This window comes from Oncorhynchus gorbuscha, linkage group LG03 (genome assembly GCF_021184085.1).
Source record: "Oncorhynchus gorbuscha isolate QuinsamMale2020 ecotype Even-year linkage group LG03, OgorEven_v1.0, whole genome shotgun sequence".
NCBI classification, from domain to species: Eukaryota; Metazoa; Chordata; class Actinopteri; order Salmoniformes; family Salmonidae; genus Oncorhynchus; species Oncorhynchus gorbuscha.
In genome coordinates, this window is record NC_060175.1 from 51,643,715 (window position 1) to 51,666,505 (window position 22,791).

A 22,791-nucleotide genomic window follows, 5' to 3' on the forward strand; every position below is an offset into this window, starting at 1 on the left:
GTCACTTGGCTCTGTCATAACCTCACATGGTCTCTCTTATCATTGCTATGCAGACGACACACAATTAATCTTCTCCTTTCCCCCTTCTGATGACCAGGTGGCGAATCGCATCTCTGCATGTCTGGCAGACATATCAGTGTGGATGACGGATCACCACCTCAAGCTGAACCTCGGCAAGACGGAGCTGCTCTTCCTCCCGGGGAAGGACTGCCCGTTCCATGATCTCGCCATCACGGTTGACAACTCCATTGTGTCCTCCTCCCAGAGCGCCAAGAACCTTGGCGTGATCCTGGACAACACCCTGTCGTTCTCAACCAACATCAAGGCGGTGGCCCGTTCCTGTAGGTTCATGCTCTACAACATCCGCAGAGTACGACCCTGCCTCACACAGGAAGCGGCGCAGGTCCTAATCCAGGCACTTGTCATCTCCCGTCTGGATTACTGCAACTCGCTGTTGGATGGGCTCCCTGCCTGTGCCATTAAACCCCTTCAACTCATCCAGAACGCCGCAGCCCGTCTGGTGTTCAACCTTCCCAAGTTCTCTCACGTCACCCCGCTCCTCCGTTCTCTCCACTGGCTTCCAGTTGAAGCTCGCATCCGCTACAAGACCATGGTGCTTGCCTACGGAGCTGTGAGGGGAACGGCACCTCAGTACCTCCAGGCTCTGATCAGGCCCTACACCCAAACAAGGGCACTGCGTTCATCCACCTCTGGCCTGCTCGCCTCCCTACCACTGAGGAAGTACAGCTCCCGCTCAGCCCAGTCAAAACTGTTCGCTGCCCTGGCCCCCCAATGGTGGAACAAACTCCCTCACGACGCCAGGACAGCGGAGTCAATCACCACCTTCCGGAGACACCTGAAACCCCACCTCTTTAAGGAATACCTAGGATAGGATAAGTAATCCCTCTCACCCCCCCCCCCCCCTAAGTTTTAGATGCACTATTGTTAAGTGACTGTCCCACTGGATGTCATAAGGTGAATACACCAATTTGTAAGTCGCTCTGGATAAGAGTGTCTGCTAAATGACTTAAATGTAATGTAAATGTAAATGTAAATGTAAATTACTATTGTAACTGGAAATGACAGATTTTTAATGGAATATCTACATAGGCATAAGGAGGGCCATTATCAGCAACTATCACTCCTGTGTTCCAATGGGACGTTGTGTTAGCTTATCAAAGTTTATCATTTTAAAAGGCTAATTGCTCATTAGAAAACCCTTTTGCACTTATGTTAGTACAGCTTAACACTGTTCTGATGATTAAAGAAGCAATAAAACTGGCATTCTTTAGGCTAGTTGAGTATCTGGAGCACCACCATTTGTGGGTTCGATTACAGGATCAAAATGGCCAGAAAAAAAGGTATTTCTTCTGAAAATTGTCAGTCTATTCACTTTCTGAGAAGTTATGGCTATTCCATGCGAGAAATTGCCAAGAAACTGAAGATCTCGTACAACTCTGTGTACTACTCCCTTCACAGAACAGCGCAAACTGGCTCTTCCTAGAATAGAAAGAGGAGTGGGAGGGCCCGGTGCACAACTAAGCAAGAGGACAAGTACATTAGAGTGTCTAGTTTGAGAAACAGGTGCCTCACAAGTCCTTAACTGGCAGATTCATTAAATGGTACCCGCAAAACACCAGTCTCAAGGTCAACAGTGAAGAGGCGACTCCGGGATGCTGGCCTTCTAGGCAGAGTTCCTCTGTCCAGCGTCTGTGTTCTTTTGCCCATTTTAATCTTTTATTTTTTTTGGCCAGTCTGAGATATGGCTTTTCCTTTGCAACTTAAGCTAACGATAACTTTTTACTTGAAATGCTTCTCATATATTTTAAGGACACATCGATCTGTCTGAATGTATCCCCCACCAAGAAGAACTGTGATGGTAACATGTCTTTGGACATGGTGAAGGAGGGAGACACAGACATCCAGGACCTGCTGGAAGGAAATGCTGCCCTCCCGGAGCACGGGGCTGACGACAGCGCTCAGGTCAAAGGAGGCCACATCTCCCTGCACAATGCAGCCTCATACGGGGTGAGTCACTACATAGATTAAATCAGGCCTTTGAAGATGCCTTAACTGCTGTACGGCTTGCCGTAAGGGTTTTACATAGACATGGGCAATGCACACAAACACATGCGCTGTGACATACGTCACATAAAATAACATTTTAACACCCACACTGTGATGAAAGAGACCTAGTGGAATGTCTGCATGCATGTATTGGAGTGGACGTCCTCTGTCTCACTCCTCTCCATCACTCCTCTCTTCTCTCCTCAACCTGGTCTCATCATTTTGTATTATTCTATATGTAAATATAAGATTAGGGCTGTTGCAGTGACACTATTACCACCACAATGGCAGTCATGAGTCATGACACAGTAAAATTCCATGTGACCGTTGAGTCATGGTAATCTCCTTTTATGCACTCTGGACATGCTTTGGTAGTACCCAACTTGCTAATAACCATCAGGTTGCTAATACCCTGGTACTCATCACTCTATTGTCCCTCTAACCACTCTGACATCAATGCAAATGATGAAATCACATCGTGGCGATTTTAGCATGTAAATCTTGGTGGGGCAAACTCCCCAAAAAATGTTTTAGATGCATGCCATAGACAAACATTGGCGGCAGAAGGGCTTTACTGAGACATGACACTGTCATAGGATGCCAGCTTTCCAACAAGTCAGTTCGACAGACTGTGCCCACAAACTGTTAGGACCTACATAAAGCTGTCCCAACAGCAGAGCTTTCTTTTCAGCACCATGGGGTGAATCCTTACCAGCAATACACCTGGCTATCAGCGGAGCCTTGTCTGGCAGCTAAACAGTTCATTCAGCCTCATTTACTGCCTTTTAAAAAAACATAGCTGATAAGCCTGACTTGCTTAAACAAATGTGGTCTCTACTGACAATTTAGATCTACAAACTATCCAGAAGGCAAGGTCAGTACAGGTGCATCAAAGCTGGGACCGAGAGACTGAAAAACAGCTTCTATCTCAAGGCCATCAGACTGTTAAACAGCCATCACCAACACAGAGAGGCTGCTGCCTACATACAGACTTGAAATCATTGGTCACTTTAATAAATGCATCACTAGTCACTTTAATAATGCCACTTTAATAATGTTTACATATCTTGCATTACTCATTGCATCTTGCCTATGCCGCTCTGTCATTGCTCATCCATGTATTTATATTTATATATTCGTATTCCATTCCTTTACTTAGATTTCTGTGTATTAGGTAGTTGTTGTGGAATTGTTAGATTACTTGTTAGATAATGCAGCACTGTCGGAACTAGAAGCACAAGCATTTCGCTACACTCGCAATAACATCTGCTAAACATGTGTATGTTACCAATACAATTAGATTTGATTTGATTTATAAGGGGACGACGAGCGGATAAGAGGCAATCCGTAATTTCGATTAAGACATTAATGAGCAAGCTAGGATTGACGTTACAGCTTTATTTTAAAATAGATTTTTAAAATCCTCAATGTACAAACAGTACCCCATAAAGACAAAACAAAAACAGGTCAAAATGTTTTATTTTAAATTAAAGCAGAAATACCCTTTGCTATGAGACTCAAAATTGAGCTCAGGTGCAACCCTGTTTCCATTTATCATCCTTGAGATGTTTCTACAACTCGATTGGAGCCCACCTGTGGTAAATTCAATTGATTGGACATGATTTGGAAAGGCACACACATGTCTATATAAGGTCTGACAGTTGACAGTGCATGTCAAAAAAACAAACAAGCCAGGAGGTTGAAGGAATTGTCAGTAGAGCTCCGAGACAGGATTGTGTCAAGGCAGAGAACTGGGGAAGGGAACCAAAATATTTCTGCAGCATTGAAGGTCCCTAAGAACACAGTGGCCTCCATCATCCTTAAATGGAAAAAGTTTGGAAGCCTCTTCCAAAAGCAGGCTGCCCGGCCAAACTGAGCAATCGAGGGTCACTCTGACAGAGCTCCAGTGTTCCTCTAGAGATGGAAGAAACTTCCAGGTGGACAACCATCTCTGCAGCACTCCACCAAATCAGGCCTTTGTGGTAGAGTAACCAGATGGAAGCCACTCCTCAAAAAATGCACATGACAGCCCGCTTGGAGTTTGCCAAAAGGCACGTAAAGACTCTCAGATCATGAGAAACAAGATTCGCTGGTCTGATGAAACCAAGATTGAACTCTTTGGCCTGAATGCTGTGTGGGGATGTTTTTCAGCGGTAGGGACTGGGAGTCTAGTCAGGATCAAGGTAAAGATGAATGGAGCAAAGTACAGCGAGATCCTTGATGAAAACCTGCTCCAGAGCACTCAGGACCTCAGACTGGGGCGAAGGTTAACCTTCCAACAGGACAAAGACCCAAAGTAAACAGTCAAGACAATGCAGGAGTGGCTTCGGGACAAGTCTCTGAGTGGACCAGCCAGAGCCTGGGCTTGACACCGATTGAACATCTGTGTGCTGTAACGGCGTTCTTCGTTTGTTGAAAGAGAGTCGGACCGAAATGCAGCGTGGTGGTTACTCATGTCTTTAATGAATGAAATAGCGATACATGAAAATAACGTAATATACAAAAACAACAAAACGGAACGTGAAACCTAATTACAGCCTATCTGGTGAACACTACACAGAGACAGAAACAATCACCCACGAAATACAAAGTGAAACCCAGGCTACCTAAATACGGTTCCCAATCAGAGACAACGAGAATCACCTGACTCTGATTGAGAACCGCCTCAGGCAGCCAAGCCTATGCAACACCCCTACTCAGCCGCAATCCCAATAACTACAAAACCCCAATACGAAATACAACAAAATAAACCAATGTCACACCCTGGCCTGACCAAATAATAAACGAAAACACAAAATACTAAGCCCAAGGCGTGACAGAACACCACCCCTAAGGTGCGGACTCCCGGACGCACTTCAAAACCATAGGGAGGGTCCGGGTGGGCGTCTGTCCATGGTGGCGGTTCCGGCTCGGGACGTGGACCCCACTCCATTAATGTCCTAGTTCCTCCGCTTCGCAGCCTGGGATAATCCACCCTCGTCGCCGACCATGGCCTAAGAGTCCTCACCCAGAACCCCACTGAACTGAGGAGCAGCTCGTGACTGAGGGGCAGCTCGGGACTGAGGGGCAGCTCGGGACTGAGGGGCAGCTCGGGACTGAGGGGCAGCCCGGGACTGAGGGGCAGCCCGGGACTGAGGGGCAGCCCGGGACTGAGGGGCAGCCCGGGACTGAGGGGCAGCTCGGGACTGAGGGGCAGCTCGGGACTGAGGGGCAGCTCGGGACTGAGGGGAAGCACAGTACTGAGAGAAAGCCCAGTACTGAGAGGAAGCCCAGTACTGAGAGGAAGCCCAGTACTGAGAGGAAGCCCAGTACTGAGATGAAGCTCAGGCAGGTAGTAGGCTCCGGTAGATCCTGGCTGGCTGGCTGGCTGGCGGATCTGGAAGATTCTGGTTGACTATCAGATCTGGAAGATTCTGGTTGACTGGCAGATCTGGAAGAGACTGGTTGACTGGCAGATCTGGAAGAATCTGGTTGACTGGCAGATCTAGAAGATCATGGCTGACTGACGGATCTAGCTGCTCTATGCAGACTGACAGCTCTGGCTGCTCCATGCAGACTGGCAGCACCTTGCAGACTGGCAGCTCCTTGCAGACTGGCAACTCCTTGCAGACTGACAGCTCCTTGCAGACTGACAGCTCCTTGCAGACTGACAGCTCTGGCTGCTCCATGCAGGCTGACAGCTCCTTGCAGACTGACAGCTCCTTGCAGACTGACAGCTCCTTGCAGACTGGCAGCTCCTTGCCGACTGGCAGCTCTTTGCAGACTGACAGCTCTGGCTGCTTCATGCAGACTGACAGCTCTGGCTGCTTCATACAGACTGACAGCTCTGGCTGCTTTATGCAGACTGACAGCTCTGGCTGCTTCATGCAGGCTGACAGCTCTGACTGCTCCATGCAGGCTGACAGCTCTGACTGCTCCATGCAGGCTGGCTGCACCTTGCAGACTGGCAGCTCCTTGCAGACTGGCAGCTCCTTGCAGACTGACAGCTCTGGCTGCTTCATGCAGACTGGCAGCTCTGGCTGCTCCGAACAGGCAGGAGGCTCCGGCAGCGCTGTAGAGGAGGAAGGCTCTAGAAGCGCTGAACAGGCGGGAGACTCCGACAGCGCAGGAGGGAAGGAAGGCTCTGATAGCGCTGAACAGACAGGAGACTCCAGCAGCGCTGTAGAGGAGGAAGGCTCTGATAGCGCTGAACAGGCGGGAGACTCCGACAGCACAGGAGAGGCGAGGCGCACTGTAGGCCTGATGCGTGGTGCTGGCACTGGTGATACTGGATCGAGGACACGCACAGGAAGCCTGGTGCGGGGAGCTGCTACCGGAGGACTGGTGTGTGGAGGTGGCTCTGGATAGACCGGACCGTGCAGGCGCACTGGAGCTCTTAAGCACCGAGCCTGCCCAACCTTACCTGGCTCGATGCCCACTCTAGCCCGGCCAATACGAAGGGCTGGTATGAACCGCACCGGGCTATGCACCCGCACTGGAAACACTGTGTGCTCCATAGCATAACACGGTGCCTGCCCGGTCTCTCTAGCCCCCCCGGTAAGCACAGGGAGTTTCCGCAGGTCTCCTACCTGGCATAGCCATACTCCCTGTAAGCCTCCCCCCAATAATTTTTGGGGGCTGACTCTCAGGCTTCCATCCGTGTCGCCGTGCTGCCTCCTCATACCAGCGCCTCTCCGCTTTCGCCTCCAGTTCTTCCTTGGGACGGCGATATTCTGCAGGCTGAGCCCAGGGTCCTTTTCCGTCTAATATCTCCTCCCAAGTCCAGAAGTCCTTTGATCGCTGCTCCTCACGATTAACAGGGAGAGTTGGCTCAGGTCTGACTCCTGACTCTGCTACTCTCTCCCTGAGCCCTCCCCCAATACATTTTTGGGGGTGACTTTCGGGTTTCTTTCTGCGTGTCTTTCTCTTCGACTCCATTCTCCTATAGCCCTCTTCGCACTGCTCAAGCGAATCCCAGGCGGGCTCCGGCACTCTCTCTGGGTCGACCGCCCACCTGTCTATTTCTTCCCAAGTAGTATACTCCATACATCTGCTGTCCATAACGTCCTCCCTTCGTTGCTCCTGCTGCCTGTTACCACGCCACTCGGTCCGTGTGTGGTGGGCGATTCTGTAATGGCGTTCTTCGTTTGTTGAAAGAGAGTCGGACCGAAATGCAGCGTGGTGGTTACTCATGTCTTTAATGAATGAAATGGCGATACATGAAAATAACGTAATATACAAAAACAACAAAACGGAACGTGAAACCTAATTACAGCCTATCTGATGAACACTACACAGAGACAGGAACAATCACCCACGAAATACAAAGTGAAACCCAAGCTACCTAAATACGGTTCCCAATCAGAGACAACGAGAATCACCTGACTCTGATTGAGAACCGCCTCAGGCAGCCAAGCCTATGCAACACCCCTACTCAGCCGCAATCCCAATAACTACAAAACCCCAATACGAAATACAACAAAATAAACCAATGTCACACCCTGGCCTGACCAAATAATAAACGAAAACACAAAATACTAAGACCAAGGCGTGACATGTGCTTGATTTATACACCTGTCAGCAACAGGTCTGTCTTCTATAGAGTACCAGTCAAAAGTTTGGACACACCTACTCATTCAAGGCTTTTTCTTTATTTTTTACAATTTTCTACATTGTAGAATATTAGTGAAGACCTCAAAACAATGAAATAACACATATGTAAAAAAAGTGATTATTCAAAAAATCCTTTGTCTTGATAGTTTTGCACACTCTTGGCATTCTCTCAACCTGCATGTGCCTTGTTAAAAGTCCATTTGTAGAATTTATTCCCTTGACAAGGTAGAGATGGTACACAGAAGATAGCCCTATTTGGTAAAAGACCAAGTCCATATTATGGCAGGAACAGCTCAAATAAGCAAAGAGAAACGACAGTCCATCATTACTTTAAGACATGAAGGTCGGTCAATCCAGAACATTTCGAGAACTTTGAAAGTTTCTTCAAGTGCAGTCGCAAAACACTAGCGCTGTGATGAAACTAGCTCTCATGAGGACCGCCACAGGAAAGGAAGACCCAGAGTTACCTCTGCTGCACAGTATAAGTTCATTAGAGCCTCAGAAATGGGCAATTAACTGCACCTCAGATTGCAGCCCAAATAAATCATTCACAGAGTTCAAGTAACAGACACATCTCAACATTAACTGTACAGAGGAGACTGTGTAAATCAGGCCTTCATGGTCGAATTTCTGCAAAGAAACCATTACTAAAGGACATCGATAAGAAGTGACTTGCTTGGGCCAAGAAACATGTGCAATGGACATTAGACTAGTGTAAATCTGTCCTTTGGTCTGATGGTGTCCACATTTGGACAATTTGATAAATTATATAATAAGGCAGTAACATAACAAAATGTGGGAAACGTCAAGGCGTCTGAATACTTTCTGAAGGCACTGTACAGTGTACTTTCTCCTCTTTTGGTTGCTAGATTAGGTTTTAGCTTTTATTTATTTGCACCAAAGAAAATAACTGAAATACAAAACAGTACAGATAAAAACAAACTAGCAAAAATGGTGTACATCTGAGGTTGGAAGCCCAAAAGTGCTTATATGAATACCACACGACAAATATAAGTACAAAAAAGAAGTTACATCCAAAAAGATGCCAAGAGCGTATTCATTGTTGTTTCGGGCTGTAAAGATTTTAGTTTCTACACTTGCAAAAGTGCCATATCTGTGGAGTAGTTTTTATGAAAAACATATTTGTGCTCATAGAATAGAGTTGATTTAAATTTACAAATTTACAAATTATTTGTAAAATATCTTGGATCTCCAGTTTTATAGAATGGGATATCATTGGCAATTTTCAAATCTTTAGGAACAACATTTGGTAAATCAGGGATCAAGGTAAGACCCAGATGCAGACTGTCGAAGTAGCAATGTTTATTTGTAGCACCAGGGGCAGGCAAAGACAGGTCAAGGCAGGCAGGGGTCAGAAATCCAGGGTAAGGCAAAGGTACAGGACGGCAGGCGGACTCAGGGTCAGGCAGAGAGGTCAGGCGGGCAGGTACAGGGTCAGGACAGGCAAAGGTCAAAAACCAGGAGGACGAGGAAACAGAGGGTGGGAAACAAAAGGAGCTGACAGGAAAAATGCTGGAAAGATCAAACGAACAAGACGAACGGGCAACAAACAGACAGAGAACATAGGGCGTGACAGATATATGTTAGTGGCTCAGTAAGCGAGGAAGACACTGATTTCACCAAGGAGACACCAATCTCATCATGACCTGCTGCTGAGATCTTTACGTTACCAATTACCTCCATTCCTAAGGACACATCAGGAGGAAGTAGGGAAAAGGAATTGTCAGTTAATGTAATCCAAGGGATTTCCATCAGTTTTCAAAATGTTCTTTGACAGAGAGGAACCCACATTCACAAAACAGTTATTAAATTCACATGAAATTACCACCAGGATCACTGTCATTCTTATTTCCAACAATACATTGATATGAAATAGTTGTACAATGCCTTTTTCTTATTCAACAGTTGATTGATGATTTTCCAAGTTGACTTCATATTATTTAAGGATTCTTGGAATTTGTTAGTCAAATTTATTTTGGGGGATATGCAAAGTAGGTGAGTAAATTTGTTCTTATACTTTTTGTAATTTGCAGAATTCAGGGGAGAGATCTGTGAAAAACTTTTAATACAACTTCCAGAATCCTTCTGCTGCTCTCTTACGTGGTTTAACTAAGGGAAAGCAGTGATGAAATAAAGAATGAAAAGATGTGAGAAAAGTCTGATAAGCAGACTCCACATCGGCCTGATTACAAACATTTCCCCATAAAATACCATCAATTGACATCTTAAAGCACTCACAATTCCTTTTGTTAAATATTCTAAAATGAATGCTACTAATCATTCCCATCTGTTCATTTCCAGCTGCCAAAGAGAAGTGGAATATTGGAAAGCGGTTAGAACTGTCAGTAAAAAGTAAGTATTAGCCACATTATTCAAAGAATTTGTTAAAATAAGATCAATAAGGGTGGCAGATGAAATGATCTCTCTTGTGGGTTTATAGATGATGGGGTACAGATTGCTGGAATATGAATTATACAAAAAAAATCTGATGTCAGCGAGTGTTTCTATAAATATTTGTTGTAATCACCCAGTAGAAAACACATGTTATCTTCATTAATAATCAAATCCAAGGTTGGTGCAAGGATATCAATTAAACTAACAATGTCAGAATCGGGTGGCTGATAGATGCATCCAATTACCCCTTTTTTTTACCGGCAGAAAATGAACAGGAGGGAATATCTAATGAAAGAGATTCAACATCAATGTTATCAGATGTGAGTGTGAGGTCCTCTCTTACAAAGAATTGAAAACGTTTATGAACAAAAATGGACACTCCTCCTCCCACTCACGAGGTCCTACAGTGGTGAACAGCATGATAAGGGGACATGTCATAAAGCGAGGTTGTCTCTTCAGTCAACCATGTTTCTGAACGGGCAACAATGGGAAATTCACGACTGAGAGAAGACAGATAATGAACAAGGTGGTCATGATTTTTAGGAAGACTGAACATTCAATTGAAAGGCAGAAAATAAGCTTGTCTTGGAATTAAGATCAACTGCTTTACAGGTTGTTGAATTGCTTAACATGATGGTAATCACAAGTTGTAGACTAATTTCTGGTACATTTCAGGAAATTTCAATCTGGATCAACACAATCATTATATTTATCATACGCTTTATTAATATCTATTGGGTTAAAGACCATGTTTTCAGGGTTGATATCCTGCCCAACTAAGAGTGATACACAGTTGAAATCATCCAGAGAGTGCAACGGAAACATAGCAGTGCATGCCTCACATGTCCAATACAACCATCCATTTGTGTTCGTTTTATCAATAGGGGTGCACTTCCTATGGTATGCACATTGAGACAGTCCACATAACGCCACTGAAGACTTCAGAGGGTTATGACATTTAGAGCAATGTGTGTTTTTTGGTCATGAGGTTAGGGGAAACGCATGAACAAAGTAGAGCAAATATTTATGTGTATGTGTGTGTGTGCGTGTGTTAAATTAGTGGACTATAGCGGAGTTATAGACCAGCTGATCATACTTTAGGTATACAATGTTGTCTTTTTAAAATTATTAAATGAGTCATGGAAGCAGCTCCTTTCTTTTGAGGCGTACCTTTTCGGAGAACTCTTGATTGATGAAGATTTTGGTTCCTAGTCTTTGAACCTGAGCAGTTTCGCCACTATACTGTAGATCTGGGCTGTCCATCAGGGAAGAAAGTGCCATTCCTACACACCCTCTCCACCTCAATGAGTTTAAGGTCCAGTTTGTGATGATCTGCCAGGCGTTTCTTGGCCTTGACTGCTGTGTAATGCCAAGTTTCAGTCTTTACGTCCTCAATTCCATCGATTAAAATGTTATTGCACCTCCATTGGTTTTCGAGGTAGTCTACTTTGGAAGAGTGCTTGTCAAGTGTTATTTAGAAATTTGCAAAACTCTCACAGAATACCACCCTGCATCCCACTTCTGGCTTGCTTCTGAAGCTAAGCCAGGTTGGTCCTGGTTGGTCCCTGGATGGGACACCAGATGCTGCTGAAGTGGTGTTGGAGGGCCAGTAAGAGGCCGGTCAAAAAACAAACAAAAAAATCCCCAGGGCAGTGATTGGGGACATTGCCCTGTGTAGGGTTCGAGCTTTCGGATGGGACGTTAGACGGGTGTCCTGACTCTCTGTGGTTGCTAAAGATCCCATGGCACTTATTGTAAGAGTAGGGATGTTAACCCTGGTGTCCTGGCTAAATTCTCAATCTCGCCATCATGCTGCTCTCTTTGCTGAAAACCTGCTCCAGAGTGTTCAGGACCTGAGACTGGGGCGAAGGTTCACATTCCAACAACACAACGACCCTAAGGACACAGCCAAGACAATGCAGGAGTGGCTTCAGGACAAGTCCCTGAATGTTCTTGAGTGGCCCAGCCAGAGCCCAGGCTTGAACCCGTTTGAACATTTCTGCAGAGACCTGAAAATAGCTGTACAGCGACGCTCCCTATCCAACCTGACAGAGCTCGAAAGGATCTGCAGAGAAGAATGAGAGAAACTCCCCAAATACAGGTGTGCCAAGCTTGTAGCGTCATACCCAAGAATACTTGAGACCTTAATCTCTGCCAAAGGTGCCTCAACAAAGTACTGAGTAAAGGGTATGAATACTTATGGAAATGTGATATTTCAGGGAGGTTTGTGTGTTGTTGCAAAAATAAAAAATAAAAACAGTTTTTGCTTTGTCATTATGGTATATTGTGTGTAGTGTCGTGTCTTTGGCTATGCCGGATTAAGTGATATAACATGCTATTCTATAAAATAATTTATCTGTATTTAATATTACCTGATTAAGCTAATCAGGTAGATCATTAACTAGAAAGTCGGGGCACCACGAAATAATGTTTATAGAGCTGGTATCTTCCGAGTAAACTCTTAAAGACCTGGTAATCTTTTACATCAATAGGAGTCAATGTTAATAGTCACCTTATTTCAGTCTCATCTGAACATTGTAGAATTCTTCACAATCCCTGACTAACAAGTTGAATCAGCAATACAAACTTTGTTTAAATTATTTATTTACTAAATACCTAAATAATCACACAGAATTACATAAATACAGAATGGATATGATGTCATATGCAAAACGTCCCTGGTGGACGGAGCCGACATGACGGCTGATTACACAAAGGAAAGGGGGTTGGGTTTGAGTGAAAGAGCGGGAAGACTGAGGAACAAAGGGAGAAGCTATGCTATCGTAAATACAGTATCTTATGCATTCTAAATTACCAGCCATTTGGAAAAGGAAAATGCAATAAATATTTCCTCAGAGCTGTGCTTCAGTAGGTTGGTCGTAGATGCTGGTTGTGTTGCCCAACAGAGATCTTCCAGTCCTCGGAAGAATGTCTCTGGTGGTAAACTGGATAATTTGTAGTATCGTCGTTGTTTGTTAGACTGTATCCGACGTCCGTCCTTTCCTAGCCCACGTTTACAGTGGCCTCTGCTAACTCAAAGGCTAGGAGGTATCACTTCCCTAGTGAATAAGAGTTCATTCATACCATTCGCAACCAAAGCTCACGCTGAGGTTGGGTTAGTTCTGTAGTATACATTTTAGTCCTTTTAACGTGGGACTGTCGTGCTCACGTCCTCGGAACAGCTTATTATCTGAATCCTTCTGACATCTAAAATTACATTTAATCTTTTCACAAATAGTTTCATATTTAAACATTTAAATTGCACAACAATTCCATGTGAATCTGAAAACTATAATGTGTACACTTTCCAAGATACAGTTTATATCATCCTATCATTAATAAGAATGTCTCAGATGACAACCGAGCTGACATCATATTACATATTACAAAAAACGCAACGTCACTACAAAATATTTCAAAAGTTGCCTATAAACTTTGCCAAAATATTTCAAACTACTTTTGTAATACAACTTTAGGTATTTTAAAACATTAATAATCGATCAAATTGTAGACGGGCAATCTGTGTTCAATACAGGAAAGAAAACAAAATCAGCGCCACTTTTCACGTCAACGCAACTCACAAAAGTGTACCCAGTTCCGAGTTGGCCTACTTCTTCATTGCACAAAGGAATGACCTCAACCAAATTCCAAAGACTGGTGACATCCAGTGGAAGCGTTAGGAACTGAAAACAGGTCCCCAAGAAATATCCCTTGGCAATAACAAGTCGGGAATAGAGAGAGGCAAAAAATAATAATCTGAACAGTTAGTCCTCTGGGTTTTGCCTGCTACATAAGTTCTGTTATGCTCACATACATGATTCAAACAGTTTTAGAAACGTCAGAGTGTTTTCTATCCAAATATATGAATAATATGCATATCTTATATTCTTGGGCATGCTATTTATCCAAAGGTGAAAATTCTAGCCCCAAGTTAACAAAATGTGGAAAAAGTCAAGGGGTCTGAATACTTTCCGAAAGCACTGGTCATATCCAATAATGTGCTGATGTATAATTTGCAGTCTGGTTTTAGAAAGTCACATTCAGCTGATTCATGTTGCCTGTATTTAACCGACCACATTAGGAAAGATATTGATGATGGAACATTTTGTGGGATGGTGTTACTGGACCATCAGAAAGGCTTTGATATAGTAGAGCACCAGATATTACTCTACAAGCCAAGGGCCCTAGATTTTAGCAGCATAGCAGTAGAGTGGTTCAAGTCGTAACTGTCAGGAAGGTATTAGAGGGTTGATGTCAATGGCACCTCATCAGGTGCAAGGTTAATCAGCTGTGGAGTGCCACAAGAAAGTGTTTTAGGGCCACTACTTTTCATGTTATATGTCAATGATATCAAATCAGCTTGTTCCTGTCAGCTGTTTTCATATGCAGATGTTTCAGCTCTTTTGGTCTCTCATAAAGAAAAGAGCATGGTTGACAGCCAACTTAGTGCAGAACTGATGAGTATCGCTAACTGGCTGTCAGAAAACAAGCTGTCTCTTCTTTTGGGAAAAATAGAGAGTGATATTTGGCTCTAGGCTAGTAAGATCACCAGGCTTTAGAGTCACAGTTGGTGACACAGCGGTTACTGCCAAGAACTGTGTTAAATACTTAGGCTGTGAACTAGACAGGTTCCTGACAGGGGAGTGCATGGGGCATAATGTAATTGCCAAGGTTTACCAGAAAGTGACATCTCTGGCCAAAAAAGCCACATTTCTAGATAAAGAACCTTGAAAAACACTTGCAGCAGCTTTAGTGCAGCCTCACTTTGACTATGCGTCCACTACCTGGCTCAGTAGCTGCCCTAAGTTCCATCAAGAACAAGCTACAGACAGGGTCATTCTGAATCTTAGCCCTTGGACTCCTTCTCAGCTCCTTCTCAGCTCAGTGAACTACAGTGGCAATTTGTTAGAGCTGTATATGACCTTTTTTTGGTAACACTTTACTGCACACCAAGCGTCATAACACGTTAGGACACGGTCATAACCATGTCATAATATGTAATAACAGCTGACATAACTTGTCATAACCTGCTGTAATATGGTCATACCACTGTCATGCACCATACATTTAGCCCTGTTGTGACATATATTGTGTTATTTTATGTCTGGTTATTAAGTTATTTAAAATATGATGAAACAAATATGACTGTTAAGAATGAATTACAAGCAAAAAACACATTTGAATAAATGCAGGTTTTGACAATCTTATGTAGGTGTCATAACCAGACATAAAATAACGCAATATACAGTACCCGTCAAAGATTGGACACACCTACTCATTCAAGGGTTTTTCTTTATTTTTACTATTTTCTACATTGTAGAATAATAGTGAAGACATCACAACTATGAAATAACACATATGGAATCATGTAGGAATCCAAAAAGTATTAAACAAATCAAAATATATTTTATATTTGAGATTCTTCAAAGTCGCCACCTTTTTTTATCTTGACAGTTTTGCACACTCTTGGCATTCTCTCAAACAGCTTCACCTGGAATGCTTTTCCAACAGTCTTGAAGGAGAACCCACATATGCTGAGAACTTGTTGGCTGCTTTTTCGTCACTCTGCGGTCCAACTCATCCCAAACCATCTCAATTGGGTTGAGGTCGGGTGATTGTGGAGGCTAGGTCATCTGATACAGCACTCCATCACTCTCCTTGGTCAATTAGCCCTTACACAGCCTGGAGTTGTGTTTTGGGTCATTGTCCTGTTGAAAAACTAACGATAGTCCCACTAAGCTCAAACCAGATGGGATGGCGTATCACTGCAGAATTCTGTGGTAGCCATGCTGGTTAATGTGCCTTGAATTCTAAATAAATCACTGACAGTTTCACCAGCAAAGCACCCCCACACCATCACGTCTCATCCTCCATGCTTCACGGTGGGAACCACACATGCGAGATTTTCCATTCACCTACTCTGAGTCTACTCTGTGTCAAAAATCTCAAATTTCACCAGTCTAATGTCCATTGCTCGTGTTAACTTTGCCCAAGCAAGTCTCTTCTTCCTTTAGTAGTGGTTTCTACCACTTTTAAAAGGGGGAGATCCAACTCATTTAAATAATTATAGGCCAATATCAAAGCTGTCACCCCTGGCAAAAATACTTTAAATCCTTGTTAGTGAACAGCTAAAATATATTTTTATATACTAACTCTATTTTATCAATGTACCCATCGGGCTTCAGGAAGAAGCATACTTACAGCAGGCACTAAGATTTTATATGATATCACTGAAGTCCTTGACAAAAAACAGCACTGTGTCTCACTTTTTATTGATCTCGCTAAGGCTTTTGATACAGTTGATCATACTATACTGAGGCAGAGATTGTTGAGCACAGGTCTTACAGGTGCATGGTTTGCTAACTATCTGTCTGATAGAACTCAGTGCACTCGATTTGATGGGTTCATGTCTGTCTGTCTGTCTGTAATCGTGTGCCCCCAGAGCTCTGTACTTGATCCCCTCTTACTCATTATTGATAGAAATCAATAAGACAAAAATTGGCCAAATGCTCAACTTCACTTTTATACTGATGATACTGTCATTTATTGTTGTGCCTCATCTCTCACAAAAGCTTTCCAGAACTTGCAAACTGCTTTTTATTCTGTTCAACAACTCTAATGAACTTATCCTCTGGAGCAGAGGTAACTCTGGGTCTTCCTTTCCTTATGGCGGTCCTCACGAGAGGCAGTTTCATCATAGCGCTTGATGGTTTTTGCGACCGTGATTGAAGAAACTTTAAAAGTTCTTGAAATTCTCTGTATTGACTGACCTTCATGTCTTAAAGAAATGATGGACTGTTGTTTCTCTTTGCTTATTTGAGCTGTTGCCATTATATGGACTTGGTTTTTTTACCGAATAAGGGGATCTTCTGTGTACCACACTTACCTTGTCACAAGACAACTAATTGGCTCAAACGCATTAAGAAGGAAAGAAATTCCACAAATGTACTTTTAACAAGGCACACCTGTTAATTGAAATGCATTCCAGGTGACTACGTCATGAAGCTGGTTGAGAGAATGCCAAAAGTGTGCAAAGCTTTCATCAAGGCAAAGGGTGGCTACTTTGAAGAATCTCAAATATAAAATATGTTTAGATTTGTTTAACACCTTTTGGTTACTACATGATTCCATATGTGTTATTCCGTAGTTTTCATGTCTCCACTATTACTTTACAATGTAGAAAACAGTCTAAATAAAGAAAAACCCTTGAATGAGTTGGTATGTCCAAACTTGACTGGTAATGACTAACATTTGACTATTAAAAAATATATATATTTATATGGGGGATTGTAAATGATGCAGACAATTACATTGATGGAAGTCACTATCTATCTACAATATTAAAGCAAATTTACCCCCCTCAACAACAAAAAATAATTAATAAATACAAAATCAACAACCAATTTGACAGAGCTTGATGAAGGTTTAAAAGAATGTTGGGCAAATATTGTACAATCCCGGTGTGCAAAGCTCTTAAAGACTTATCCAGAAAGACTCACAGCTGTCATTTCTGCCAATGTTGATTCTAACATGTATTCATTCAGGGGTGTAAATTACTCATGTAAATATAAGATATTTCTGTATTCCATTTTTCAATAAATTTGCTAACATTTCTAAAAACATATTTTCACTTTGCCATTATGTGTGTGTGTTTAGATGAGTGAGATAAAAATGTGTTTTAATCCATTATGAATTCAGGCTGTAACACAACAACATTTTGAATAAGTCAAAGGGTATGAATACATTCTGAAAACACTTCACATATGGTCTGCATTCCATAATGATTCAAATAGACTAATATGCTAATTATTGTAATATTTTAGCCTGATTTCATCCACTCAGGAACAACCAAACGAACGTGACCGAGGAAAGAAATGTAAACTAATGATGGAATGGAATGATGCAAAATGTAGGGAAACCAACACTAAAGTGACAGTTATAAATGTATGTGGGTATAAGAGACAGTAGCTACCGATAGTGGCTAATATTCAACATGACACAGTGAAAAGTCCAGGCATATAATTAAAATAGTTAGAAAATCAGAAATCAACTCGGTAGGTTGTCACTATACTATCATGGCTACAGAAGTACAGCATATAGCTCGGGTCTCCAAATTTCATCCCTGCAAGGTATAAGGCCAGCATTTTATAAACTTCACTGTGAAAAAGGTGATATGTTGATATGCATCAGTTTGCTGCCATACGATTGGTTTCACATTTGACTCCAGCGATCATCAGATAAAATAGATCTAAAACAATTCTCACTGCAGAGGTCACTAGTGGATCTTAAGTTAAATGCAAACAAAACACATGTTTTTTTTATAGGTCCCATGACCCATATTCCTTCCTACAGATATCTTGGTATCTGGCTTGATGACAAACTGTCATTTCAAAAAAACTTTTCACTGAGCTGGTGAAGAAGATGAAATTCAAGGTTCGGTTTATTTTACAGAATCAAAACATGGTTGACTTTTGGTAATAGGAAGGACATTGTCCAGGCCACTTTTATGTCAATTAATCAATCAAATGTATTTATAAAGCCATTTTTACATCAGCAGATGTCACAAAGTGCTTAGACAGAAACCCAGCCTAAAACCCCAAACAGCAAGCAATGCATGTCTATCTTAGATTATGGGGATATTATCAATATGAAGCAGCATCTACACTTCAACCACTAGATGTTGTTTTCCATTGTGTCCTTAGGTTTATTAAAGAGGTTGGGCCTCTTTGTATGTATAGAGAGAGCAACATTTTCCTGTGTATCTACAAAGCACTCAGGCAGAAACATACGATTTACCTATCATTAATTCAATTTAGACTGACAAATGAACAATCCCGGACTCAGAATTGGAAAACACTGGAGGCCCCTTCGGTCTCCACAGAGTTGGGGATAGCTGATTTTAGTTTTTGTTGCGCTCTTTGTGTGGAACAACTTTACAGAGCTCTCTGAAATGAGAAGTTCTGGTCCCCCTTTGACAGATCAGAGTAGTGATCGGAGACCTCTGTGTTGATAAATGTGTCTGTCAAGATCAGAATCTGTAGACACACCTCTGCCACGCCTTCATTTCGTTGATCTCCACCTCAAACGAATAGCGGGCGAATAGCATGCTCTCCTCAAGCTTGAGTTCAAGGTCAGAATACTCTTCGATAGAAATGTGTAAAGAAGGGGAAAAGTCCATAAAAAGGGAATTACGTAACATTTATGAAGGGCTTAATTAACTCGGTGCAGAATTCCCCCCTTAGAGCCTAGATTGTATATATAAAGAGTTAGAGATGTCCAATGACAGTCAAAATGTTCAAAATACAAAGCAACAATAGAACAACTGGCACGTGGCAGTAATAGTAGAACTATAACCATTAAGCGATATTTGAATCAATTTGAGGAGAATGATGATTATGCTTGACTGAGTATTGTCCTTCTGTAATCTTATTCCCAATTGCAATTCTCTTAAGGGCCACAAGATGGCAATGCAGGATTCCAAACAAACTAAATGTAACCGCCTAACATCTCAAGCCCTTTACCGGTTTCCATAACATGGTCTTGCAGCATTTGTCTTCCTCATGAAAATCGCAGAGACAATGTGAATAGCATTGAGACATTTATTTATTTACGTATGTATGTTTTCCATTTAGACTGAACGCAAATACAGCAAACACACACCACCAAGCACTAGGGGAAATGTAGAACGAACAGGTTGAGGTGAATTGAAGGGTGGAAGAAGAAGAGTGGGATGGACAGTGCCTCATGTGAGCCTATGGAATCAGCCAGTTAGGTCTGTCATGTTGGGGCCTGTGATTGTTTGTCATCGTTCTGCTCTTCAATATATTTGTGTTCCAATTCGTATTATTCCTACCACTGAGACAGTGTATCATAGCTAATCTATAGTATTACCCAGTTCTTCTAAAAAGAGGTCATGACCTCAACACCACATGGAGAGTGGATGGCTGAAATGTCAGTAGATCACACAGGTAGGCTAAATAATTACTTCCATGGTTTCAGTATGACAAGTGCACTGTATTAGCACTTACACTTAGTCTGTAGTCGTAACATTGCACATTTGTGAATCATCTATTACAAAATGCGCACAACCTCATACCACTCTTCCAGTATATTTGTAACTAAATGCACACATAGAAGTATTTATGTTCATACATACAATATCCACCCTTCAAAACAGCACATCAAGATATACAGAGCAACTTCTTTCTCAATGTCTATACTGTACAGCAAGTAATCATTTTCAAAGGTGTGTGTCCAGTATAGAGAAAACACACATTCCTAACAATATCGTTGCTGCCTATCACTGCAAGCAAGTGCCTTAACATGAATCCAGTGTCATTTGACCAGATAAAATGAAATAAAATATACAAAATAACTGTTAGGGACTCTGTTCACAGCGACTGAACTCTACAGCAGATAAGACAAGGTCCGAAGGATCTTCTCCGTTACTTCAGGGTGAAGTGAGAGTGGAGTAACTAGGCCAAGCACGGTAACAAAGCCATGGGAACACGGTGGCAGAACTCAACTTTAGATTCAACTCCATCTTGGAACGGTTTTGGTAGTGCTTTTTATATGCATAAGAGCTCACAGTTCTCTTTTAAATAGATTGATAAATGGATTACAATAGCGAGGTGGCTACAAAAAGAGACGGTTATTGTAAGTCTCACAAGCAGTTAAGCTTGACCGCTGTAATAAACAATATCATATACTGTAGGAGATGAGAGCAGAGCGGCACACCATAAAATGAATGGGGTTCTCCTCTGTAATATTTTCAAAGTTAGTCCGCACAGGAAACAATGCATAGTATTTATTCAACAGTTTGTTCAAGCATATCGTTTCTGTTGATTTTTCAGACTGACTGACTGATGAATGTATACGGAAGCTGTTGAATATAGCTTCAGAGTTATTATCCAGAGAGTATACAGATTTGGCCAGGCAGGGCTACGGAGGCCTTTGCTAGGTGTTCTGGAACAGGTTCACCGCCTGTCTATCTGTCGAAGGTGATGGAGTTTGGCCTTAAAACGTGTCACACTATGCATCCAGGCTTTGTCTGTGAAGGTAACAGAAAAAGGAATCCCACACTTAATAATCATTTTTAGGGAAGGCAAGAAACCCGCCGGCTCACATTCACCACCACTCTTATAAATACAAATGTTGAACTCACACACCATAACTTAAAAACAAAAGTTTAAAAAAAAAAATCAAAATCAAACATATCCTCACACTTCATAAAATTAGATACTGTAAAACATGATATTAAAACTGCTCATTTGACCAGACTATAGCTTTGTCTCAAATGACACCCGTTTCCCTGTAGAGTGTACTAGTTTTGACCAAAGTAGTGCACTACATGGGGAAATGGGTATGATTTGACTTTTGCCCTACGCGACCAGCATTTGCGACTAAAAGTATAACAGTATGATGAGTGATGGAGAACAGGATGAGCAGAGGAGCACAGAAGGGGGTGTGGAAGGATTCTGTTCGTTATAATCCAGAGAAGGAGCGTCAGAGCCTGGAGTAGTAACGCACCCTGAATGTCAAGCGGAGTCCCAACTCATAGTCTATTGATGTTGTAGAAGTGTCTGTCCACGTATTTCTTCCGTTGACTCTCCTATCAGTATAGGCCCGTCAGCTTTGTTTGACATGCAGTGTCGACACGCCGCAGAAGTATATTCCACAGAATCCTCCTTTAGCACTTCCTGTGGACGTCAGTTCCACGACAGCTCTGTATCGTATCGTTCATTCCCTCGACTACTTAGAATCATGCATGTGAGTATGAGACGCTAAATCGACACATTTCTTTTTATTTTCAGAAGATAAGCAAACGCTGGACTTTAAATTAGATTGTTCTATTGTTAAAAATGTTTAAAAAGCTAGTAAGACAGCTGTTGACTATATATGTGTCACGCTGGTGACAACAAGCATTAAAGGCTGACCCTCACTACTGGCCCCTGCAGAGCACCCCTCCCCCAAACCCCTTCCTCACACTCCACTCACCCAGTCCCCATGCTTCATGCATGATGTCAGCACAGAGCAGGCATCTCCATGGTGACCATATATGACAGCAATTTGTGGGGGTGGGCTATTGAGTTCCTTAAGAATAAATGATCAGTACTTACAGGTAAGTCAATGTGTTCTGGGGAAATGTCGATCCGTTTTTTTTGTGGATTACATCGTGATCGCTAATAATTTAATTTAACTATGCTGATCAGGGCTGATGAACCATTAACATGCCATTATGTTTGTACTGTACATACAGGGTCTGTCTGGGGATGTAAAATACCAGAACCATTATACTGATCTCTCACAGATCCCAGAGCTAAACAGCCCCATTTGAGACCAAATACAGGTGTAGGAACTTCATTATGCGTGCACAGACACAAACAATTAAGATCCTACACCTGTAGCCCTATTCTTTACAAACCATGAGTCAGTCCTCATGGGGGTCTACTGTACAAACACCGGGCATTTTCTAGGGCATTTTCCAGAGGAAGAGTGGTTGGTGGGTGAGGATGGGTCAGAGGCGGCGTCACAGTCGGTTCTGGCTAAAGGGACAGGAGAGGAAACGGAAATTATTTCAAGGAGAGCTGTCTATTGTATTGTAGTATACACTGTGGGTAGGTTACTGTAGTCCTCTTGCCACGGTGGAGTGGGAGTCAGGGAGTTGATGGGCTCCTGTCCCCACTCCCAGGAACCACCATGGGTCATCAGGACTGA

At 42.6% G+C, this 22,791-nt stretch overlaps 1 protein-coding gene across 7 annotated transcripts in view; it reads right to left on the bottom strand.

Moving 5' to 3' along the window:
* Window positions 1-19,655: 19,655 nt before the first annotated feature.
* Window positions 19,656-22,791, bottom strand: part of LOC124031514 (protein 4.1-like) — a 123,047-nt gene continuing 119,911 nt past the window's right edge. For all 7 annotated transcript variants that reach the window (XM_046342836.1, XM_046342838.1, XM_046342837.1 and 4 more), the window contains one exon: window positions 19,656-22,787. In XM_046342836.1, coding sequence (XP_046198792.1) covers window positions 22,782-22,787 — 6 coding nt within the window. In that variant the 3' untranslated portion in view covers window positions 19,656-22,781. The remainder of the gene's footprint in view (window positions 22,788-22,791) is intronic.